The 27,451-nt window shown below is 36.9% G+C and overlaps 1 protein-coding gene across 2 annotated transcripts in view; it reads right to left on the bottom strand.

Moving 5' to 3' along the window:
- Positions 1-25,155, bottom strand: part of LOC122798485 (fibrillin-2-like) — a 1,115,712-nt gene extending 1,090,557 nt beyond the window's left edge. For both annotated transcript variants that reach the window (XM_044067451.1, XM_044067452.1), the window contains exons 1-2: positions 24,976-25,155; positions 24,614-24,760 (exon numbers count right to left, since the gene is read on the bottom strand). In XM_044067451.1, coding sequence (XP_043923386.1) covers positions 24,614-24,760; positions 24,976-25,122 — 294 coding nt within the window. In that variant the 5' untranslated portion in view covers positions 25,123-25,155. The remainder of the gene's footprint in view (positions 1-24,613; positions 24,761-24,975) is intronic.
- Between the last annotated feature and the right edge of the window lie 2,296 nt (positions 25,156-27,451).

The following is a 27,451-nucleotide window of genomic DNA, read 5'->3' as shown; positions in this document are numbered from 1 at the left end:
CATCATAGAGTTCAATGCCCCATTTGGAATGTGCCTCACAATGCACTTCCAACAGCTGGAAAGACCACAAAAGTACCTCAGCAAGAGAATTACTGGCCTCAAACATATGTCTTATGCAGCCCGAATAAAGTACACAAATATTGAATGGTAAAATGTCAGTCTCATATGACTGAAACTCAATACACAGAAAAAATAAATAAAATTCACATTTGTTAGATGCTTTGCATCTACCATGTGGGGGTGGGCTGCACCCTCACACCCCCTGCTAATTACATATATCAACTCTGAAATCGCACAACAGCAAGGAGAAGAACAAATTCCAAATCCTTGCTTTTCATCAAACTTTCAGAAAGTACTGCTGGCAAAATCAGTCAGATAAACCTTTGACAACTTCTGCTGGCAGTAAAAGCACTCGGATACTAACATCCAAAGACAGGAAGTGTTGCCATGACTATACATGGTATACAATCAACCACTCAAATTTTTTTGGGGTCTGGCTTTATAGATACAGATCTGCAATCAGTGTGCTTTCCCCTTGATTGTCAATAAAAATGCACCCTTGCTAAATTAATTGCTCAAGATTAGCAATAAAAAGAAAATAGACTGCAACTTTGCCAACAGAGTTTCCACCTAACACCTTACTGACTTCTCTATCTAAATGTAACTTAATCTACTCATCTATAGTCTGCTTCAGAAATTACTATAGGCAAGGATAAAATTTTTATCAGAAAAGGCCTTTATGGTTAATATTAAAGTGCTATCTACTCGGTCAGCTATCACCAAAGCCAAATACATGAGTGTCCACAGCTTCACTCAAAGTCAGTATAAATTTTTTTTTTCACGGTTTCTTTGTTTTTGGAAGGTGATCCAAGGAACACTGAATCACAAAGCTGATCCTAAAGATAACTGCAACAACTATAGGCACATATTTGTATTTTGTTCTCAATATCCCAAGACTGCAGGTAATCAAATCACTTACCAACACCATATTAAACATAACTACCCATGCCAGAACCAACATGTATTTCATCTCCTCCAGATGAACATCTTAACAGCAGAACTGCTGCAATTAGAACTGGCACAGTTCAATCAAATAGCAATGGAAAATGGCCTGCTAGTTATAATTGTGAAAAAAACTCACTACTCCACAGATGGCTGCTTGGCCCACCAAATCTGTTCGGCTTTTTAATTTTTTATTAACCAGGTGCTTATTTCTGCATCCTGCTAGAGTTTGGTTTATGATTACTTTATGTACACTTGAAATTGGCCACTGTTTTACATTTCAAAACCTCCTTATGGAGATTATTGCATAAATCCACATTTTTTTTCTTTCTTACTTTCAAAAGATATATTATACATTCACTATTAATGCATCTTCTCTCTATGTTAGACTTTTTCCTCTTGGTTCCTAAGTAGTTCCTCTTCTAGAAGATACCTTTCTTGGCTTAATTGTCCTGAGATATTTGCACTTTTCTGTCATAGCTTTCTTTCTTTACTGTACACTAGTGTGTGTGTGTGTGTGTGTGTGTGTGTGTGTGTGTGTGTGTGTGTGTGTGTGTGTGTGTGTGTGGACTTTGACATAATGTAGTAGATGAAATGCTCACAATTGTAAAGTACATCTCCACCTAGATGTCAACTTTTACACACTACCAAGTGTTTTTCCTTCCCTTTAACATATAACATATAATGCCTTGTTTGAACTTAGTTTGTTTTCTGCCAGAATCACTTTCTGCTTAGCTTTTTGAGAGATCTCACATTATACTTCTAGTATTTCCAGCAGTATCTTTTACCCAACCAAGGCAAATGGGTAGGTGCTAAACTAAAAATATCAGCACAAACAGAAAAACTTAGAAGATATGCAGATACAGGTAAAGGAAAAGTACAAAATAAGCAATTCATTGATGACCCAAAAATGTTTTATGGAGAATTGGGAAACAAAGCAAAAGGAATCAAAACACCACCAGAAAATAAGAAATAGATACATTTTGCAGAAATGCCTATGAAGATCCTGTAGAACATAACAAAGATGCTAAATGGATAGAAGTAAAAGAAAGAATAAAAAGTTCAAATGTACAGGATATGAAATGGGATGAAGTAATGGCCAAAGAAATTGAAACAAAGTTAAGAAAAGCTCCTAACTGGAAAACCCCAGGCCCAGATGCAATACCTAACTTCTGGCTAAAAGTATTAGCATCTTTACATGAAGATTTAGCCATGAGTAAGAACCATTTATAGGGGCAGCTTGAAGAGACACCGACCTGGTTAACAACAGGAAAAAACAATACTCCTACTTTAGAGTGAACCTGCAAGCTATCCTAAAAACTATAGACCAGTAACTTACATTCTGATTACGTATAAGCTATACACTGGAATTGATGCTGACAGAGTTTATAGTCATTTAGAAGAAAACTCAATCATGGCAATAGAACAAAAAGGTAATAAAAGAAAAGTTATATGGGACAAGGGATACTTTATTGTTAAACAAAGTCATAATGGAGAACTGCAAAAATGGTAGAATCTAAGTATGGCATGGATAGACTAAAAAAAAAAAATTGACAGCATCCCACATTCATGGATAAAAAAACCTACACTGATCAATTACATTACAGTGACCATGAAACAGTGCAATTAAGTCATGATAAAGAGCAAATTATTATTCCAGGGATAAAAATTCAAAGGAAGTATTCCAGGGTGACTCTGTCACGGCTGCTCTTTGTCTTGCCGTTAACCCATGTCTACTTAACAGATTAGGTCATGGCTACAATATGGCTCCCAGAAAATAACATCTTCTTTTTGTGGATGATTTAAAGAACTGAAAGCACAACTACAAGTGGTCCAAACTTTTTCAGATGATATAAGAATGTCATTTGGTCTTGATAAATGTGCAGAAGCAACCTTTAAAGCAGGAAAGCTGCAACACTAAGAAAACATCAGCCTGGGACAGGAATGTGATATAATTGAACTCGAGCAAGAGGGAGTATATAAATATTTGGAAACTGATGAAGGATTAACAATAAAACATGAACAAACGCAAATAAAACTTAGTAAGGAATATTTTAGAAGACTAAAATTAATACTGAAAACAGTGCTGCCATCTAGGAACAAAGTCCAAGCTGTAAACCAATTTGCCCTTCCTGTCCTTACTTACAGTTTTGGAGTGACCGACTGGCCACAAAAGGTGTTGAATCGGTTAGATAGGAAAACAAGAAGGATGCTTCATGCTTATCAAATGATTTATAAAAATCTGTGCATACCAAGATTATATATTCCCATTCTGAAGTAGATATAGGCCTCCTTGAAATTGATTGCATGTATAGATCTGCAGTCATAGCACTGCATACATATCTGCTGACCTCACAAGACCCGAACATAGTGAAAGTTTTAAAAAATGAGGAGAATAAGTCTAAAATGAATTTGCTGCTAACATATCTGCTGACCTCACAAGACCCAAACGTAGTGAAAGTTTAAAACATGAGGAGAATAAGTCTAAAATGAATTTGCTGCTTAAGCTTAGCAGAAGTATATCGGTGTCAAGCGGGAATGGAAATCAAACCAGAAGTAGATAAAAATCAGGCAGCAAATGAATGTGCCAAAAAACAAAAGAATATAAGGTCAAGGATCAGATGAGAAGGCAAGAAATGTGTAAAATGCATAAATATAGTTGAAAGTATAGAAAACTCTTGGAACAACCTAATGTTGATCAGGATCAAATGTTGGAAAGGTTAAAAGGAGGTGAATTTATACCAAAAGACGAAAGGTTAATATTGGTGACCCAAGACAGTGATTATGCATAAGTTTGTTTGCAAAGACCTTGAACATGTGAAACAGACAAATGTAGCTGTTGTAAAACATAATTGGAAACAGTCTCACATCTTGTTGCTGGTTGTGATATACTAGAAGCAGAAGGACTGTTTCGAAAAGGCATGATAAAGTGGCAAGTCTGTAGCACTGAGAATTGTGCAAACATAATATTGAAGTAGCTGAAAAACATTGGAAACACGAGTCACAAAACATTACAGAAAATGATGGAGTTTATATCACATGGGATCACCCACTATTAACAGTTCAAAAAAGAGATGCCAGAAAACCAGATATATTAGTCCATGAAAAGAAAACAAAAGTAGCACTGATCATTGAAACTGCTAGAACCAGTGATTACAGTGTCTTATGTACAGAGACACAAAGTCATAAAATACCAGGATTTGCAGACAAAAACAAGGGCAGTGTGGAAGGAGGACACCCAGACAGTTCCAATACTAGTAGGAGCAACTGGTCATATAAAAAGAATTTACAATCGTACTTAGACATGTTACCAATATATGTAACTCCATATGAATTGCAGAAGGAGTCAATACTGGGCACATTGTGGGTGCGGCGAAGAGCATGTCTGGCTAACAAAGGTTGAAACAATACTAATTTCATGAACTTTACTCATACTTTGATTTAAGAATGGGGTCCATTCCTATCATGGTATTAGAAACCCAAAAGACTTGGAGAAATTTAAAAAATCAAATGGGTAGGTGCTTCTGAGGTATTTGCTAGTGCTACAGTGAGAAAACCGAAATTTGGCATGCCATTCACTATGAGGGCAATAAGAAAACTTAAATCTAAGTGCTGAAGTGCATTCTATTAATCACAGATGACTAGTTTCACACCTCATTTGGATAATTTGGCTATGGTTCTGAATAAAAACAAGTGTTATAAATTAACATACAATTGTACCTGAAATGGAAAACTTAACCCACATCAAGTTTTCTTTTTCTCATCATGACCTGTTATTCTCTCTTTAATTGAACAGCAAATATGTCACTTTCAAAGAAATATGATTACATATTAGTATGATTACATATTAGTATGATTTACATATTATATGATTACATATTATATGATTTACATATTATTCTCTTCATTTCCTGTCTGTATTTTTTGCTGTCTGTACTCTCTCTCTGCACACCATTTAATACACAACCTAATGTTATTTCCCTCTGGACTTTGTCAGCACATTTCTTTCATCTTTGATCTTTATTTGTAACCTTCCCTCAAGGCAAGGCAGTAAATAAGGGAGGGACAGCTACATCTAAAGCACTAATTCTAGCTACAGGGTCAATAAAATTCTGGGAAAGAATGCAACACTAGTGATCCCAGTCTGCACATAACCTATTAGTCACCAATGAACAGCTGTATGCTTCCTCTAAACCTGAGACCTTGAACTGAATTTCTCAGAATAAAATGTAAGTAACTCAGCTACTCTTTCAAACCTAACATTCAGATAAACAATAAATGCTAACAGAAGGCCACTAACAAAAGTCAAGAGAAGCAACATCTGTGATGAAGACACACTGATGCCATTTCCAGTGACCGTCTAAAATGTATATAATAAAGAGTTATGATTGGGTCTGAGATAGTAACCAAGTTATTCTGTGCTCAAGGCATGGATGCTAACAAATTCACCTCTTGAGCTTGAATCTTGGCATCCATGTTGAGAATACATAAATGTAGGTTAGGATCAGTGTGACCCTAACCCTATGCATGGAGTCTTATCTACTCCATCTAGTATCTGTTACTAAAGTAGCAAAACAAACATGATGTGTTGTACTGGCTTTACTCAGTTTCATACAGATACCTCAGAGATGACCTCTGTCTGGCAAACAAGGCAATCACGGACCCCACCTTGATGGGACTGCTGCATATCCGCAAGTCAAGCTGCACTCGAGTAACCCACATGCGCAGCCTCAACCTGGTCTGTGACATCAACAATACTTGTTGGCGGGACAGATTTGTGTCCCAGAGACTCCCTCATCTATGGAGTAGACTTTCTCTCCACATCAAGCAGAGTACCTCTTTACCCCTTTTTAAGTGCAACCTGGATAACTGGATGGGAAACAGAAAATATACCCCTGGGATTCCACCCGTGTCCCTGCTGGACAGGGGCATTGGGTGTTGATTTGTCTAAACATGGGCTAAACTCTTGACTAGGCTTATAAGGGCCTCAGGGCCAATAGCCCAGTAACTTCCTATGATCCTATAAAACACTTAGTGAGTGCTGCCACAAAATCAGCAAGTAAAGAAAAAGTCATGTACATTTTTTTAATACTGGTCTTATTTAAATAAGTTACTTACACACTATTGAATATAAACTTCAGTGGACATAGGAGGAAGGATATTCTGGGACCAAAGGAATGTCCGTTCCTTTGACTGTAGCAGTGCATAGGGGGTGAGTAAGAGCTGTTATATACACATTTGAAAACACTGTTACAGTCAGGTCTTGAGCTACAGTAGCAAATAACAGGTCTATAGTGTATGGAGGACAGTGGTTATGCTCTAATATTCTGGAAAAGACAAATCAGTGAAGAGCTACTCTATTGTGAGAACCAATCTTAACAAATGTTAAGCACCCCCCTGCTCAACATGTTAAGGCTGGGTTTTGCAGTAGGTGGTCAAATGTGCTATAATTGACCACCAAAAGACAGCACCAGAATAAAAACAGATTTGTTTCTGTCTGCAGTCTGTACCAATATGTCTCTCACTTTCTCTCATAAACTTAGAAAGTAGCTAGACTAACACAATGTTTATTCACCTGCATTTTCTGAAGGATATGAAGTCTGAAACTTCTATGGCTATGTCAGAAACCTCAAGGGCAGCACAAATCAGTGTGCTGAACTGATGGTTAATGGTAACACTTTCACAGACCATGGGAATATAGCAAACCTTTTAGCGGACAAATTCAGTTCCAACCCCATCCACAACAATCCCACCAAAAATAGCCTCAGACATAACCCCTCCAACTATAACTAGGGTGAATGTACTGACTACACTCACTAAAGCCAAGAACATGGCCTCAAAAGGCACCAATAACATCTCAGGATGCCTCCTGAATAGTCTAAGATATGACTTATCAGAACCCCTGGAGTCATTATTTATCTGTAGTTGTAAAACACGGTCTGTGCCATGTGAATGGAGGACTGCAATGGTCAAGCCTTTTCATAAGGGAGAACCTTCAAGAAATTCTGGAAACTACATAACCATTAATCTGAGTAGTCTTATTTGAAAAGTCATGAAAAGAATCACAGACATTATCAACAATGACATAGGATAGCTCCAGATGCTGGATCCTTCCCAGTTTGGCTTTGTCAAAGGAAGATGTGCTTACTGAATCTGGTGTATGTCATTGTAAAGTTACTAAGGCAACAAATGAGGGGAAAACATGCATACTGTCTACCTAAGATCTGTTTATATATTTGATACAGTACCCCACTTAAGCATTGGCAATAAACCTGTGGAACTAGGTATAAACTCCTTTATAACATGCTGGATAGCTAGCTGGCTCTCTGATTGGACCCCAGAGGTTAGAATAATTGAGGCTACCTCCACAAAAAGAACGATCACCAGTGGAGTTCCCCAGGGCTCACTGCTGGCCTACTCCTCTGTAGAATCAACTTCTCAGATATATTGAACAAAATCACATGTGGCTACACATATCTAACTCTTTGATGCAAAAGCTTAAATCTATACCTCTAGACTATTTTGTTTAAACATTATGATGGTGAGAAAAAAAAACATTTTTTTAATGTCATTGTACTTTCACAAGGCTATTTCAAGATGCTGACTTTGAGGGAACATGGGTGCAATTCTTAGCTAGGCTTATAAGGGCCTCTGGGCCAACAGCCTAGTATCATCCTATGAACTGAAAAGAATGTCATTGCTCAGAAATTTGTCAAAAAACAAACATTTTATGAGAAACAGACCAAACGTGTAAGACAAAAACCTGGACATTTTCAGAAAATCTGTACATCCGAGAGGCATGGCAAGGTGAATGTAAATACGAGGGACTGTGTTACACCATCTAAGGGGACTGTCTTTCTGACAGCACTCCCTAAGTGCTTTATATCTTTGAAGGCCAGCAAAACACTTAGTGTTTTTTTTTCTGTAACTAGTACTACATAAAGCAGATAAAGCTCCATGCACTAGAAAGAATTATGATCGACTCTCTGAACATAACTGTTAATTATGTGTTCTTGACATAGATGCCAAGATTCACCTTTGAGATGAATTTCTTGGCGTCCATGTGTTGAACACATTACCAACAGGTTATGATGGGTGACCTTTAATTATCTTCTACATCTTTTTGCCAATTTTGGAGTGTAATCACAGCTCTCCAAGGACTACAACAGTTTTCTCACTTTAAGGTAGTGGAGAGACAGGATCACAATAAATGACCCTACCATCCCAATTCTCTGCAAGTCCCTATAAAATTACACCAAGGAGTTAAAATTCTTGCCTGTAAAATTAAACTGTGTCAACATGGCAACACAAATAAAAAAAAATGTAAGTAAAAAGAACTACTATTCAGTGAGGTATGAATGTTAGTATCTATTGGAAAGCACATTTTTTAGTTATTTGTGTTTAATTTTTCACAGACACTACATCAAGTCTCACAAGTCTCCACATGAAATTTCAGCAGATCATATTCATGCTATCTGATATGTAAATGGATTTGTGTTCATGGGGGGGGGGGGGGGGTGCAGGAGCAGCTTCTATCTTTGAATATTTTTCACAAGATAGTATGTGTTGGCATATTGACACAGGGTAAAGGTATCCAGCTGTCCAAAATGTAACTCTAGCTAGAGCAGTGGCTCAGGCAACTGAAAATCGGTTAGGAGAAAAAGGACTGAGTGAGCAAGTACCTGCTTTTCTCTATTCAGGCACAAAGGTTTGGCATAAGGCACTGCAGTGTTTTCCACCTGCTGGAAGCCAAAAGGATAGCACCTTGATATTTCATAGGTTCATAGGTAAGTACTAGGCTATCTGCCCGAGGGCATCTATAAGCCTAGCCAGAATGTGTTGGCACCCTTAGATTAGTTCCCTGTGCTCAGTCCAGCAGAGTCATTAGTTCCCTGTGCCTCTGTCCAGCAGAGCCACTGCAGTGATTCCTGGGGTAAATTTTCTGTTTCCCATCCACTCGTGAAGGTTTCTCTTGAAGAGTGTTAGTGAGGGGCTCTGCCTAATGTAAATTGGAATCCTGTTCCAAAGCATGGGGAGTCTCTGGGACAGGAATCTATCCCTCCAGCACATCCTATTATTCATGCATGGCAGTATAATGGGACATATTTCGGTACTTCACACCCATGTACAAAAGAATTTATGGATAGCTGCACTATGAGCACATTATGATGCTCTCTACATGTATCAGAACCTAATCTCAGGGCCTAATGACCTACCCTTGACAGCCAGAAGGATTTCTGCATCAGAGTGGGGAACCTAACCAACAAAGGGACAGTTCAGGGTACAACAGCGTAGATACCTGCAATGAATGGATAGGCCATCTATGGGTAGGCTACCTATAAAAGCCAATGGTATAATGTAAAATGGAAAAAGTAAAAGAATAAAATTGTTTTGGCTTGAAAAAGCCCATGAGGGTGAAAGCGCTTGCCAATTTTTACTGAATTTCCAATAAAAAGTTTTGCATTAACTTGGTGAAGTGAAGACTACCTTGTTTTGAATATTTTACTACTATGAGGATTCGTTGATGTGGATTCTTTCACTCTGCCTATATACGCTCCTGTGTTCTGCTACTTTGGTTAAAGATCAAAATATTTCACATGAAACACGTTTTGGGTTCTGTGATTTTCAGGGAAATATAGGTTCTTTGGCCAAAATCTATTTAAGTTTTAGAGCACAACCATTCAAACACAAGTGTGTAAACGATTATTTTAGGCAGATATAGAACACAGATCTTGAACAGATTTACTTTTGAAATACCATATGCATTATTCATTGATAACACTTAATGAAGCTAATAGTCTGTTTACAGTAATGTTACTGAGTAATATGTGGTCGCTTCACTATACCAGTGTTTCTACAGCTGTATTCCTTGCAGTTGATTCTAAAAGGATACCTTACCTACACTGACATTCATGCTCTAGTTTGCACAATAATTGTGGTAGCGGCACACTGCTAAGCTGTGACACAACTTTACTATAGTGCAAAACTGAAATGGCACTTGTATGGAATCAATTCTCCTTCCAGACTGGACATCTAGAAAACAAATGCCATGTTAAAAATATGGGAAAGGTTACCAGTTCTACTACTAATTCTGATGTGATCTCCCAAGAAATGGCATTCACTAGGTTTCTGTGAAAAAAAAAATGTAGTTATCAGAATTTTTTGCAGATGTTTTGTTTTATCATAGAGGCCAGTACAGTGTCTCATTTTAGAGATTAAGCCACGCTTTCTGATTTTTATCAAGGCCATTTCTACTAAGATCATAGCCAATGAGCTCTAAATTTCTTTTCAAGTCTATTGGACATCACTGAAACCTTGTCACACCACCAATAATTGCTTTGGGTTTTCCTGAAAATTGTAGTATATCTGTATTTAACAAATTTTGGATGTTCATCTTTAACATTCCATCTTGAAGAATGTTGCTTTGGCGAAGACACATCAAGAAAGTTTTTCTTTTTCTATTTTGTTATATTATTTTGCATGCTTGTTTACTGCTGACATATGTTTACTAATTCAAGAAAAGTGGTTTTGCCTGATTTTTACCTCCTAGACTTGCTGGCTGTCTTACATGTTTGGGTATATTTGCCATTTTATCTGATTTTATTTCTATTATATTTGATGGGATAATGTCCTTCATAAGATGTTCCAAGAGGAAAATGGTTTTAGTCTTAACAGTACAGACAGCTGATTTCAGAATGGCCTCTTACAGACCTATGTATACTAGGTTTTGTTTTACAATGGCCACATTTATCTGCTGAGATTTGAGCAGTATATACCTAGCAAGTCTCGTGCTCACTTCTGTATGAAAGGTATTATAATTCCATTTTTGCTGTCACTTGATTTGACAGTACAGCAATACAGAATTCTGTTTGATTCTGTCTTAAGAAAATACTTGAAAATTCATTTTTTTGGCAGTGTACAGTTTGTCTTATGTTTCTAATAAAATAAATATTATTCTTAAAGCTAATAATAACACGTATAAAGATACGGTTATTTAAAAAGTACCTAAATTATGACATAATCATTTTTAGAACATGGTGCACAGTTTGATTTTGCTTGGTACTTAGACTGTATGAGGTTTACCAACAAATCTAGCATTTTAGTGCACAGTTTTGTGAAAGTCCTAATTACTTCTTCATAAGTACATTCTCTAAGCCCTGTAACATTTTTTATCACTGATGTGGTCACTTTACTGTAAAAAGAAAAACTTCTAATTGTAACAAAGACAACAGTGTTTAGCCATAACCAGATGGAAGGCTTTGGGGGTACTGCTACCCCTCCTTTAATAAAACAGCAGCCTCCCAAATGAGAATTAAAAGGGCCTTAGAATCAATTCATGCTTTTTCTGACCAAGTCATAAAGCCAAGATTCTGTTATTACTGGGAATTCCATGATTAAAGGTCCAAAAGCGTTGCTTCTAAAAATAGGTTCCAGACTGGAGTATCATGCCAGAACAATTGTAGCTACATGATATTAAAGAAGCAATATTGATACTACATCCATAAAACATTAACCACAATGTTACTGTCATCATGGAAGGTTTAAATGATTGCGCAGTGTCAGTAGAAGAGATGTGAATTATATTTTTGGTCCTAGTAAGACTTGCTAAAGGAATAGGCTACCAAACTACCAGGACTGTTATTCTTCCATTAGTCTTAAAGTTCTACAGAACATGTAGAGAAACCTGTTTATAACAGCTGGTGGTGGCTTCATCCTTTTTCTGAATAGCCTTCTATAGATCAGGTTAAAGACAATAGGAAAAAAGTTACATTTCTCTGAAGATGGCATACACTAACTATAGCAGCAATACATTTCTGTCCGCTAAAGTATTTAGACTGGTAAAGCATTTTTAAAAAATCATTCTCCTCAGCTATTATTGATTTAGAAGCTAGACATGCCATATTGAAAATCATATTACATAATGTTAGGTGGCTAAGAAATCCCTAAAACCCTCTACAGCTTTAACTGTGGGAAATGTAGACATCACTGTTGTAACAGAAATGTGATTCAGTCCTGAGAAGCCCCATTCATTCTAACCATCTTTTCTATTCACAGGCATCACTGTTGCAAGAGAAACATGGTTCAGTCCTGATAAGCGCCATTCTTTCTAGCCATGTTCTCTATCCACTCTCCATCCTCCCCTGACCACAGCTCTTGACCAATATTCATGCAGACTATACTTATTCCCCTTATGTGACTATTAGAATTTGTAAAAATAATAACTACAATTGTGGCTCTTTATGCTTCAGTGAAATCTTAACAATGTTATCGACATTAAGAATCAATATTGCCTCCACACTATATAATTAGTAATTACAGCTTATTCTTAAAGTCTAAAGTTTATACTGTATTTTGTAATTATTCTTCAGTTTTCTACCCCTGTGTGGAACCTAAAATGGTGCATAGAGACCAGTGTTCTACCCAGGTTTACAAAATAAATAAACAGTTAAATACTGGGGTACTTACTGATATATGTTAAATACCGTATTTGGTCATTATTTTATTGAAGTAAAAGGCAGAGGTCACAACTGTTAGGTTGTCATTTAGAAGTGAAGTCCTGATGTCCAGTAATCCATTGGTGGGTCCTGCAATAGCATCGGTCTGATGTCTGGAGGTAATGACAAGTTTGGTGACACTTTCATGAGTTGTCTGGACCAATATTTATTTTCTCTTGGTGACAAACTACCCAAACATGAAATGACTATAGTATGTCTACAAGACAGACAGATACTAAATGGTTAAATTCCATGATACTGCATGGCAACACATTACTTTGCTTCCTCAACAGTGGTGGGGTGGTAGTGTGGGTAACATATTTTAGACAATATTTATAAACCCTTGATTGGGTACTTTAGATGCTGAGCCCTTATGACTCTCCAAGTTTCTCTGACCATGTTTGCATTCTTGGTAATTGTTCTTCTCCTATAAGCATTCATATCTGTAATAATTCACATATTGATCAGTCTTTTTAACTACTTGAATACTTTTTTTCTGTTGATATAAAGCCTGAACTGTATAGCAAGCCTTGGTAAAATCAGAAAATTCACAAGTTTTGCACAAAATGAAAAAATGGAAAATATTCATCTGCAAATAACTTAGCTATCTTATTGTTTTTTTTGCGGTTTTAAAAACAAAGGTATGGCATTGGAGATGTTTGGCAAAACACATCTAGATTCCAGAAGGCCTTCTTTTGCCACTGATCAAAGACTATGAATGTAGCCGTTAATAATATTGCATTTACAATTAATGAAAGCATTATCATTAATTCTTCTTTTATTACCAATCTTGATTTGTTGAGGCTGTTATGTGTATGTCTTTTTAACCAACTACATGGTTATGTGACTCAGATAAAACAGAAAAGGCAAAGCCTTAGAGAGTAACAATCATTTATTTTTAATCTGAGGTTGTGCAAAGTTAGAGTTATTATACCAAGAGATTGTGGGTGTGGGAACAAAGCCCCCCCCCCTTGGGGGGTAAGGCTGCAAAAATGCTTTCTAACCAAGTTATTATGTTTCTTCATTGTTATGTACTTTAGTGGGACTGTTAATCAGCAATGTGTATTGTCAATAATTACTCTTCATTGCTTTTCACTTAAAGGAAACTCAGTGAATCATTATGGAAACCTCACAGATATTAATCTACTTTCCTTTTCAGTCCTCCTCTAATCATCATACATCTCATTGGCTGCTCATGAAATTCATGGTTGAGAGCCCTATGACCCATTTGCTCCATTCATAATGAAGAGTGAGTACTGGGAGTAATCTTGAGAACTGGGGTTTTAGATGAGAAAACATATAAACACGAATAAGGATAAGGTATTCCCTTCAAAAAGTCAAAAAAATCCAAAAGTCACATAAAGAGGATACACCAGGACAATCAAAGCCAACCAATATCCAGATAAGAACTTTTATTAAGGCAAATCTAAAATGAGTGAGCGCTTTCACATCTCCTGGACGTTTCATCAGACTTAATTAACCATCACTACAATATAACTTTATATAATAGCCAAATAACTCCTATTGGAGAACCAATGTAATGTTTCAATCAAAGACAATTCATAGTTAAAAGAGAAATACAATGTAGATAAACCACTTTGTTGCTGGAGAAATACTACTTAATCTCTATAGTCAACATATAAACATATGCAAAAAATGACATATATACAATTACAAAAGTGCCTGTGCTTATGAAAATTTGAATGTAAAAACATACAAATGTAAACATGAAAATACACATACTATTAAAACACTTTAAAAATTCTTTAAGTTAAAAACTTACTATTTATGTTTAAAAGGCCTATCTACCAAAAAAGGTCTCAAAGAAATGTTATCATTAAGACCATGACCTCTATCCACTGCTAGCTTGAGTATCCATTTAATCTCTCTCTTCTCCACATTATTACGTAAGCTTCCTAGCCTTTCAGTATTATGAACATGTTCCAATACTAGGAAACTAAAGGTATGTGTGCTGTCTCTATGTAGCACATGATTAGCTAGTGCATTACTCTCATCCTCTTTGTTGATGGCATAAATATGTTCCCTAATGCGCTCCCTTAGAGATCTAGTAGTCATGCCTACATAAAAACATTGACATTTATTACACTGAATTAAATAAACCACGTTCCGGGTTTTACAATCTGCATAATTAATAAACTCATATCTTTGACCTGTATCTGGATGTATAAATTCATATGAACTCTTAATATAACTACATTGATTACAAGTACGACATGCTTGTGTGCCTTTCCTTTGTGATCTCAAGCCATCATATCTATTATGATTGTAACATAATAACCTCTTTAGAGACTTAGTATTTTTATAACTGAATGAGGGTTTATCTCCTACTATTCTCATAATGTTTTCATCTAATTGTAGAATATCCCAATGTTTTTTAATAATATCAACTATAGAAGAATTTTCATTGGTATATGATATTGCTAGTCTCCTTTTATTAGTGTTAACATGGTCATCATTAGTCCTGGCTGAGGATATGTTCCTGTTTATATATGGTTTATCCTTTCCATCACGTTCTGTACCAAAAAGCCCACTAAGTTCCCTCATATGGTCACCTCTGACTGTAAATTCATCCTCCATATTTTTAATGGCTTCTGTAAACTTTGAATCCTCACTAGTAATTTTTGAGAAACGTGCTGCTTGGTTCTTAATAACATTCTTATATACATGTGGGGGATGCATACTGTCTCTATGAAGTATATTATTCCTCCTGCAAGGTTTACGAAATACCTCAGTTGTAAGTTTCCCTCCTTCCTTACTTATTAACACATCTAAAAATTAAATTCTAGTCAAGGATGCTGTATCAGTCAGTTCTAAAAATGTGGTGGTACCATTAATATATGTAATGAAGTCTCATAAGGTAGCAAGGTCCCCTCTCCAAACCGAGAAAACATCATCTACAAATCTCATGTAATATCTAATATGTTCAGAGTAGTTTTCATGTCCTAAAATATACATGGATTCCCAATATGCTAAAACTAAGTTAGCATATGAATTGGCACATGATGTGCCCATCGCTACTCCCTTAACTTAAAGAAAATAGCTACTATGAGAAGTAAAAACATTATTGGAGAGGACTAAATCCAGTAACATAGTAATCATGATAATCTTACTATTAGACATCCCTTTCTGTAATAAAAACAATCTTAGGTATTCTATACCAACATCATTACGTATACTCGTAAATAGAACTGTAACATCCAGAGTGACTAGATAGTCTGAGTCCTTTACTTCATCTATCCTATTATGACAAGCTAAAGTTTCTAAAAAATGTTGTGTGTCTCAAAGTATAAATACAGTTTCATCTACTATTGGTCTAAGTTGTTTCTCCAAGAATATAGAAATACTCTCAGTAAGCCATCCTTTTCCCAAAACTATCGGTCTGAATGGAGGATCATGCAAATTTTTGTGAATTTTAGGAAGAGATCTAAACACTGGAACCAAGGGTTTCTCAATTAAAAAATATTGATATAAATTTTCATCTATTATATAGCATATCAACATATCATAAAGGTTGGCATGCATTGTTTTAATAAGCTTATCTAAACCAACAGAATCTAATTTAACATATGTATTAGTATCAGACAATAGTTTTATGACTTTATTGTCATAATATACTTTATCTAGAACTACTGTAGCTCCTCCCTTATCGGCAGGTCTAATAATAATATCAGGATTATTTTTAAGACTATTAAGAGCTAATCTCTCTTCCTTCGTTAAATTAAAAAATTCTGGTTTGATACTATTATTTTCAAAATTCAATAAAAAATCATTAACACAGGCTTTCTCAAAACTGTCTAACAGAGAATGCGAAGGTGGTATATATACAGATGGTTTCCTGAAAGCAAAATCCATTACATGGGTTTCATCATTCTTAAATTGTAAAGCTAATGCAACATTCCTAGTAAACTGCTTAATATCAATAATAAGCTCACTTACATCCACACTCTGAGTTTTAGCCCCACTATTCCCTCTGCACATGCCCACTATATCCCAAGGAGCTGATCTGCACACTCCTCTGAGTGTGACATCCTCGCAGTGCCCTGCTTCTCTTTGAAGGCATGCATCTTCATTGAACCCAAGATTTTAAACAGAGATAACATGCCAGGCATGCAGTGCTAAATTTACCCCCAGATAGAGGTGGGTAGGCCGTGCTTCATCATTCCTCCCTCTCCATAGCTAGCTCCTCCCCCTGGTCAGATTCTCCACCAGGAGATTGTTGAGCAGGATCCACCTCATCATTCCCTCCCATTCCTTGGCCAACTCATCTAGTGGCTGTGCTATGAATTAGGACATATGAATCATAATCAGGGCATCTGGGTCACAGTCAAGGCTTTATCCTATTATGACATGGAGCTGGCTCGATCATGTTGTTACCATTCTTTGTGTAGAGGATTTATGACTGGAAATTTTTGGTCATAACCAAGTTACATGTTTCAGAAATGGATGCCTAAAATGTTCAAGACTGAGGATAGCCAGTTGTATTTTTTGTAGTAGAAGGAACTTTATCTGCTGTATATACTGCCAGTTATATAAAGAGAGAAAAATGATAGGTAAGACAACTGTTCTGAATCTTGGAAAAATGTAATGCATTCATCACAGAGAGTGGCCAGAAGAGAAGTGCATCAGATTCTGTAACAGCTTTATAAAGGCTGCAACGTACTTTGCACTGCCACACAGCCACTCACACAAAAAAAGTAGTGTGACATCTATTATAACTTGTAAAGCACTTTTCTGTGGCGTGAGACTAGAACTTAGCATTAAAAATACAGGAAGAAAAGAAAAGATGTTTGCTACATCAGAAAGGTGCATAATAAAGTTGTCTTTTTCCTGAATTAAGAGCATAATTGTGGCACTCTGTGTACACCAAAAATATTACTAATGGCCTTGATATATTGACTCATTTTCATATTAACTCATAGTTTTGTTTCTGGATTACAAATTGGCTTGGTGAACGATTGTGTTTCTTCTCAGATTAAACATAAAATAAGTGCTCTCCTTAAAAAGCAGTAATCTTGTCATGTCCAGGCATATGCCTGAGATGTTTATATTTAATGTTTTATGGATTCATTAATAAGGGCCCATTAAATCTAACACTCCAAGTTTGTTAATGAAAATAAAATAGGAGCCTTTCTTTTATCTCTCTCTGAATGATAAGCTTGATGTTCAACTGCATTTAAACCATTTATACTTATGGTTGATACAAAACTGAATAAAACTTTTAACAGCAAGAAATGACATTATTGCATTAATAACCACTAGTGAACTTCGGACAAACCGAAAAAACAGACTTGCAAATAAATGAAAAGACCAGGAGTGTAGAAACATCCACCAATAAGGCAATCAAAACTTAGCGCTTTCTTTCACTTTATTTCCGTGAACTTCTTCAGAAAAAAGACAATGAGCCCCCTCTTGCTCATGTCTTTTATATTACACAGATAGGAAATGATGTCACAAATTGACTCTTTTAGTGTGTGATTACTAATAACCATTTTAAAAATACATAAAGGCTAATAATGCCCTAAATGATAACATCTTCTTATTTATACAATGTTTTTAAAAAAACATGCCAATTAAAGTTAAATTCAGATCACTTCATACACTAAAAAGTGCTTTGTGAAAGAAATACTAATTAATTAGTCATTTTTTACACAAAACGACCTTACATTATATAAAAACTTTTTGTCATCTACTATAAAAATTAATAATGTACTAATAGTAATACTACCTATGTTAGAGTTCAGTACTTGTTCAATTATTGATTCCTATTTTCCTACAGTTGTCCATGTTCCTTACTTTTTGTTGTAAATAACCTTCTGAATCAGGACTGCATAAAAAGTACAAACAATGCTTATATACCTGTGTAATGTTTGTCACCTATTCTATTTAATGCCAATGAAGTGCGACCAACACAGGTATATAAGCATTGTTTGTACTTTTTATGCAGTGCATTTTGGATAGAAGTGTCGACAAGGAACACTAGATTAGGTTAGATCAGATTAAATCCTGAGCAATGAGCAAGAGGGGGCTCATTGTCTTTTTTCTGAAGAAGTTCACGGAAATAAAGTGAAAGAAAGCGCTAAGTTTTGATTGCCTTATTGGTGGATGTTTCTACACTATTGCATTAATAACATTATCCTTAGTACTGTCAGCCATTATAAAAGCCTTGGGAAAATTATCAGTAACAAGTATAATTTTATATAAAGTATCACATCTATTGTTAGGCAGTGTTTGAACATTGTAGAAATATTCTTAACCGTGTTTCTCCTTAGAAGGCATATGCTGAATTCTCATTATGCATGTCTTTTGTGAGATATGTCACGGAGTTGTTGTTTGTCTTTTCCCGGTTAGGGTTCGCCACAGCGGAACTCCAGTCCGCTAATGATTAGCAGTAGATTTTTATGGGGCCAAGTTGCCAGCCCGACACCCGACCTTCAACGAAGGCACACCCATTCACGCATGTCTTTCGAATGCCACTCGACCATGGGGAGGACATGCAGACCACACAGAAGGCACTCCAGCCAAGAATCGAACAGGAGAACCTCTTGCTGTGAGGCAACAATGCTACCACTGCACCACCGCAGCTTAAGAGCTATGTCACGGAGTACAATTCATTTGCTCCTACTGTATGACTGATCTCAAGAACATAGGATATTGACATATTTCACTAAGCAGAATTATGAAGTCAATCATCTTTGTTATGCCAGCAAACTAGATTGCTTGCAGTTATATTTTGTTTACTGCTGGTGTTAAGGGAAGAGTTGATTAATATATTTGACATCATTAAAATTTTTGGGAAAACTCCCTGTATGTGTTGAGTCTTAAATCAATGGCAAGTCCCCTAAAATGGATTCATCAGGTGCTATAAATCTAAATGTTTCCATGTCGAACAGGAATGATGTTGAATAACTCAACACCAGCTAATTCAGTGAATAAAGTTTAAATCCAGACTGAACAACTTATTTGATGACATCAGTTTCAGTCCAGCATTTCCAAGAATCATGATAATTTAATAACCTTGTTGTGAGGAGCAGAACTTGTGAGTCTAACACATTATGAACTGTTACATTGTAAATGCCAAAGATGGTATAAGAATTGAAGTGTAAAATGTCAAACTATACTATGTGAATATTCTTTGTGCAACAGGTATACACATTTTTATGAATGTATATGCAAGTAACCTGTGTTAAATTTATTGCAGTTCTGTAACTGTCACTTGTAATGCTGCGATGAAATGCTCGTAGACTTTCATTCTGTATAAAAATGTACTGGATATTGCTGTGTATTAGTGATAAATGTTGATGCAGTAAGTGCTACAGATAGCACAATAAGGTCCCCTGTGTGATCTCACACCAAAATCAGATATAACACAGACCACAGGGATGCATATACGATGCAGTCAGCATTTTGACTAGTTCAATCCACCACACAGTAAATGTAAAGAATGAAATGATACATACAACTAAAGGTTCTGTTCCTAAATCACCTCTGCTTCTATCTGTGGGATACAGGGCCACTGAATTAAACCCTTGTACAACTCTTGTCTGTGCTATTTCTGTAGTGTGATGCGTTAGGACAAATGCTTTGTTCCTGTTACATTTGTATAGTTGGCTTTGGAGCTCGAATATTAGGCAGTAAATACATGTATAATGAGAAAAGTAGAGTGCAAGACATGACCAAGGGCCACACATTTCAGATAACACTACCCAACTGGAAAAGTATTGTATTTATCCAGTTAAAGAAATGAATTAGAAAGATTCATTTATGAATTGGTCAGTTATGGATGAATTCAATGATGGTTTATGTCAGCACAACATAAGCATGTAAATAAAAAAACTGCAGTAAAAAAATCATAACTTTCCTGTTATAGCCTGATACAACATGCGCACGCACACACACACACACACACACACACACACACACACACACACACACACACACACACACATGCAGGTTAAATGGACAGGCATATAAAAGGTCAAACAGCAACTACAGTAGTACCTAGTACACTAATACCATATTCCCTCTAATTTTTCGTGAGTTTCTTTGTGTGCATTTGTTTCTTCAGTCTGAGATGTGATGAGGAAATGTCCTGTGTTGCACTTTAGCCCATGGCTACATAGCAGTCTTGTATCTCTGATCCTGTTAACTCACCCATTATTTAAGTCATAGCTAAGTCTTTCCCTGTTACTATACTCTTAAGTCTTTAGGAGATCGTAGGTAAAGTTAATACATTCTAGGAGGCATCTTCTGTAGGTGTTTGGGAGATAATCAGTAGAGTCATTTTCATAGCTTTTAGATAAAATTGTATGATTTTCTCTTGTTCTTCCCTCACTCCCTACCAGTTTGAATTGTTTGTGAGAAGCTGTATGCTACTGTTTCTATTAAGGCCCCACCATTCTTGTGAAGAATTGAACAATGTGGCTAACGGCAAATAAATAACAATGAAGTTTCCATGCTACAGTCACTGGTCACTGCAATGTTCTCTGTTCTCACTAACTCACATTCTCTTCATTCTTGTGGAAACAGTCCTTCTAGATAACATGTCTGTCCTTATTTATCAGCGTCAGTGCCATTGTTTCTGCTTTTATTACTTTTGACCCCTTCCCTTCCCCTTTCCTTTCCTATAAATAAAAATAATTCTGTACTCAACATTTGTATTTGCTAGCAACTGTTATTGAACTAAACCAAAAACAGTAAAACCTGGCTACACAACTGAGGCAGAGTTTAGTAATAAAAGCCATCATTATCCAGCAATATCGGGTGAAAATGTTCTGAAGGTTTAATATAATACACTATAACCTGTGAGCAACTTAAAATCACTTGGTCTAGTGGCCAAGGCTGATACATTCAAATGAATAAGTATACCTTACAGACTGGTGCAATCTGAGTTACAGCCACTGTGCCTAAACTAACCTCAGATCAGGTCAAGCACCCTACCAGTCCTAAGTACAAAGACAAACAGTATCAGCCCACCCAGTCCATCCCCCATAATGTTTTGTTGAAGCATTGTTACTATCCACAATCACTGCTTATAATGATCATAATAAACAGCGTAAGGAGTTGTCTTGCTGTCTTCCCTGGTCACCTCATCATCCCATAAAGTCACCTCAAACACCTAGTATATATGTAGATGTCTTGTGGCACTGTGGTGATCCTTTTGCATACCCCATAGCACTTCTGTTCATGTGGTCGTGACTCCAATAATTACAATTAAGTGGACAAATCTAAGTTAAAGTGACTTAAATAATCTTTTTTTAATGAATCTGTCTTAAATTAAGTTTCAGCTTACACACAATTTCCAACCCCCTCCCTACAAGACACAGTGGTCTCAAAGCTTATTATATGGACATGGACTATGTAAGATTGTAAACTGTCCATGCACCCCACAACATATTATTTGCTTACTGAGCACTAGCTGCAGAGCACCTACATAATGACTTGCAGTGTATGGACACGTCTCTATAAATACTGTTAGATTCCCAGCACCATGTTTCTGGCCTGAATGCTATATGACATCAATGTGGTTTAGTGATCATGTTTTTCTGATTCACAGGTACAGGATTTAGGTTTCATTTCTGGCCTCTAGTTACTAATTACTTGGAATCTGTTTGTTCCCACGTGTGTGTGTGTGTGTGTGTGTGTGTGTGTGTGTGTGTGTGTGTGTGTGTGTGTGTATAGAAGTTCCTCTGGATACCCCAGTTTTCTCATAAAAATGTATCTTCTTTATCTGCATAGCCTAGGTTGTGACTGAGGAAGGTAAAAAATAGCCAGACACTCAGCTGCGTAACAAGAAAACAAATTAAAAGAATTATACAATAAAGGCCCCTTACTATTCAAAAATGAGAACAGACAACATTGCAGTGACCAGTGAATCTAGCATGGAAACTTCATTAAGTTATTTATTTGCCATTAGCCACATTATTAACCACACATAGGATCGAACCAGCTGGGGTGCCTTCTGTGCGGAGTCTGCATGCCCTCCCTGTGGTCGTGTGGGTTTCCTCCGGGTGCTCTGGTTTCCTCCCACATCCCAAAGACATGCTGCAGGTGGATTGGACACTCTAAATTGGCCCTAGGTGTGAGTGTGTGCATGTGTGTGCCTTCTGTGGAAGGTTGGGTGCCGGGCTGGCAACTCGACACCTTAAAACTCCACTGCCAATCATGAGCTGACAGGTGATCCGCTGTGGCAATCCCTAACTGGGAAAAAGCCGAAAGAAGATGAAGAAGAAGAAGAAGAAGAAGAAGACTATTCAAAAATGAAAATGCTAATCGGACAACCCAGCCAGCATACCCGTTGCAAATCGAGCATATACCAGTAGAAAAACCTTTGACTCCTGAAGTACCATTGAGTGGCCAGAGTTTCTACTGGTACATGCTGAGGGACAGAGCAAAATATGAGAAAAATCAGGTATTTTCTGCAAAGCAAAAGAAACAGAAACCTACCTGATTTCCCTTATATTTTATAACATTTCTGATTTTTTTAACAGTTAAAAGAAAAGAGGTTCTCTTTTCTTTTTCACTTCTCATGCACTGCACAGATGTACCCTGCAAATGTGAGAATGTATGTCCCATAATCATGCTTAGTACATTAGCATACAAAATACAATGCAGAAGAAGTACCATTATAAAACTAATTTTTAAGAAGGGCAAGTAGTTTTGTCTTAAATACTGTAATTGTATAATAGCAATACTTCACTCCTATTTATGGATATATAAGGATTTATCTACAGTTGCCTTTAATCACTTGGGCTTCACTCTCATGATCAAACCAAACCAGCTATGGATAAATCCTGATATGTCCATACACAGTCATGGATTATTGCTAAATTCTCAAACAGCTCTCCTTCTCTTGAATACCCCAGTATCTGACTAAAACATTATTGCTAGCGGTCTCCTGGCTTACACCAGTATTAATAACCATAATCATGCATTTATATAATTCCTTTGGTGCTCTTGTGGCCTCTCTCCTATAAACATTTACAGTAAATAGGAGGCCATGGTACTTTAGCAGATTTATCCAGTTTTTTGCAGAGCCAAAGCAATCTTGCAATAGACATATATAATGACATACTATTTATGCCCGTGATACATACAATTCATACTATATGCTAGGCTAATGACCACCAGGACTTTTATAAGCCTAGCCATGCATTCCAACCCGATGTGCCCCTGTGTATTAGGAGGGGGTATGTAAGTTAGGAAGTTTCTAGAGGTTATGTAGGTGGTATATTATTTTGACCATTACTATCTGGCTCTGTCTACCAGAGACAGGGGGCCAGACCCAGGGTGAATTTCCAATTTCACATTTATTGGTCAAGGTTACTCTTATATAGGGTTAGGGATGGATTCTACCTCACATGGATGGAAAGTCTGTTCTAAACCATGGAGATCCACTGAGACACATATCTGTCTCACCAGCATGTCTTATTTATGCCACAAGCAAAGTTTAAAACCTTGGATCTAGTGGTTTTGATGCTGTTCATTTTGTGGCTCTGCAAAAGGTACTGTACTGCCTTCTGTCTGCACTGCATGTCCTGCAATCCTGAATGAATCCTAGACATTAGTTTTGGATTTTACTTCTAGGACCAAGTGTACCCAGAGTTCTGGATGCCATCTCAGAAAAAAAGAGGTCCATATTCGCTCTTAGAACTCAAACCTATAAGATCTCTGGTTCTACTGGTAGCACTGGACAAATAAGTTAGGACATGGGTGCAAAAGTTCTGTCTTAGCCAGGAACTGAATGAAAAGTTATTTGCCAATTAAAAGCAGCAGCACCACCAGAAAAAGGCTAAAATTTCTCTGAAATCCCTTACTTAATACATAACTGAGCAACTCGCTTTCCATTTTGGTGTTTCACTTCAATCACTTGCACAGAAAGACTTACATGTAAGCCAGCCATGAATATGAGATAGTATTACACAGTACTACAGCTGTACCACAAGGAAATAGCATTCAAAGGAAATAAAGAAACAAAGTTTATGTGCCCAAAGCTAAAAGTTCAGCCAAAAATAAAACCAGTCTGTTTTCTGGAGAAAAATGTAAAACCAGCCATTTCAAAATAGACAAACAGCATGCACTTTATTAAAAGTACTCACTACAGTTTTATCTCCTGTCTGTGCCTTCAGAATCTCATTCTCTGCAGGGGATACATGCTTTAATTCTTGGGGAGCAGTATGCTGGCTTTGAACACATGACGAAGCAACAATGAAGACGATGGCTGCATTCCAGATACCCATCATTGCCTGACAAAAATAAAATGAAGACAGATTCAAAACCAGGCAGGTCAAACAAAGGATTTTCCAAATGCCTACTGTCACAGCAGCAGCATACAGAACTGACTTGATCTGATAACACTGGAAGAGGCATTCAAAAGGAAAACCAAAAAACTGACAATGTACAGCTTTGATACAAGAAAACTAAACAGAAGTTCTGAAAACTCTAATAAACAAGTGCTTACCTTTTGGCAAGAAGTGAAAATTTGTGGCTTTCTTTGTAGATTTTCCTGATAGTAGAACGAACTTGTGGGAAACTGTAAAAATGTTTCCTTTAGGCGAAACCTCTTATACAGCCCACAGTTGCTAGTAATCAAAAAGGAGCAGATCATGTGACCTGCCAAGATTAAAGTACTTTGTTAAATGACACAGCTGGAGAGGGAGGAGATTTCCACTGTAAAACCTATAGTTTTCTTGCCGAGTCTCTACACTTAATGAACAACTGTTTTAATGACATCCCGTTATTTCCCATCCCCACTGTATGCGGTATGCAGTATACTGTAGTAAACTAGTCAGCTTAGCATTACTGAAAGGCTGCAGATTATCTAATGTCCCTTGCTGTATGAGTTCACTAGCAAAAAAAAAAACTAAATAAATAGATTTAACAAGTACCCTAGCTCCCTAGCACTGAATAATGACATCTTAAAAGCCTACCCATTAAGACCCAGCTCATGCCAAAGCTTCAACAGAAAAGTATAGTCAAACATCCTTTGTATGTTTTGCAGGTAAATACGACCTCTGTATGAAAGAAGCCCTCAGGGAAATAGCCCATCCTTTGCAATAATGATTTGTGAACCAAATAGGTCATAATGACAAAGAACAAGTGTGTTTGTGAATGTATTCTAAAAACATGGAAGAAAATGAAGTACTGTATTTTATTTTCTTCTTTGTTTTATTTAGTTATTTATTTAAGGAGAATATACAATACCAAAGGTCCTTGTTTAGATTCTACTACAAGATGAAAAATGCAGGATAACAATGCAAAAAGAGTTCATGGGTTCAAATGTCGATACTAGACAATCTTCGGACTGTTGACAGTTTAGCTACTGCAATTCCCATTACTTGCTTATTATATTTATTGTGGAGCTTTTCTCCCTGGGCCTCCGCTGAAAATGGACCTAAGTCCAGTCGGACACTCCCGGTCAGCAAATGTAAATAAATAAATAAAATAAATAAATTACTCCCCTCTCCATAAGAGACAGGAGAAAGAGAAAAGGGGTGAATTTACAAATCCCCATCCACTCAGTGAGGTTATTTCTGAAGAGTTTGGGAAATGCTTCTTTGACATGGAGAAGAAAGCTATTCCATAGGTAGGAAATTCCCCGGTATAGATACCAATCCCACCAAAAGGCTCTTTGCGGCACTACCAATTTTGCAAATATCTAAGCGATCTATCCAGTGTCATTTGTTTCCTTGTAGGCCTAACAGAGGTCCTGCTCAGTAGTCCATAACAAAATGAGTATAGAGGTAGGGATTTCAGCTTAGGGAGCTCATACCACAGATGTTCTTTGTAAGCAGATGTTAAGCAATATGTCTGGATAGATACATGCAAAACAGGATCTTTTATTTGAGTATGAGCTTGATGAAGGAGGAATGAAGGGCACAATAACCTTTTTCACCTGCATGATAAATCTTTAGTAATTAGCTGAGCTTGGAAGAAGGGTTTCCTCATGATAGGTGTGTAGCTATCTTACCTCTCAACCTATTAGCACAAGAAATCTGGACAAAACCTAAAATAATGTGGGAACAAAGGCCCAAAAATAAGTACAGATTTTAAATATTGTTCTTATAAACTTAGAATGAATAACAGTTTTTTTTTTGATAGCATGAGTTTTCCGAAGGATAAGTCTGAAACTCAAATGTATGTCTTTAGTGAGTGACTTCAGTCACAAGTGATATGCCAGAAAAAAACACACATTTAATGAGGAACAGACCATAAATATGAGGCAAAAATCTGGACATTCTAAAAAAATCTGGAGAAATGAGCGGTATTGTTACTATCAAAGGAGAATTCACTGTCTATATACATGCCAAAGTCTCATGATAGGAATATAGGAACACAAGGGCAATATAAATGAACCAGTCATGGAGACCATAAGATTCCTAGCCATATACTCTTTTAAGAAAGCACACCTGTCACCCTTTGTAAGCGCTTAATAGCACATACCTCCCAAATCAAGCAGGACAGGATCGGATAACCCAGCTGCAAATGTGTGTCTACCATCCCATCATTAAGACCTGCAAGATAGCCAAAGCAGTACTTTGTGTGACCTGTAGGGAGTACCTTATTCCTTAGGCTGGGAATGCACTGAGTTAGGCACTATGGGGGGGGGGGGTAGTCTGACCAATATGTGGAAGCCCTGCCCTTAGTAAAGCAGGTAGGACTGTCCACCACCTCCCTCCATGCTGACACACATTGGGTCCCCCTTAAATGATACCAATTACTAAGCCAGTTGCTGAATTAAATTATTTATTGTCTGTGTTGTGGTATTATGTGCAGTGGTGGCAGGAAACTGGTCAACACTAGCCACTTCCAAGCCTTCCACATTTACAGCAATGAGGTTGCATACATATCTGGGGTGAAATGATCTAAGTGCCTTTGTGACATCTCAAATCATGGCACCTGAGAGACAGATGAACGTTACTGAATCCATGTTTAGC

The sequence above is a fragment of the Protopterus annectens genome, chromosome 3.part1 (assembly GCF_019279795.1).
Source record: "Protopterus annectens isolate FY-2018-M chromosome 3.part1, PAN1.0, whole genome shotgun sequence".
NCBI lineage: Eukaryota > Metazoa > Chordata > Ceratodontiformes > Protopteridae > Protopterus > Protopterus annectens.
The sequence above is the reverse complement of the archived record's forward strand: the minus strand, read 5'-3'. Positions and strand labels throughout refer to the sequence as shown.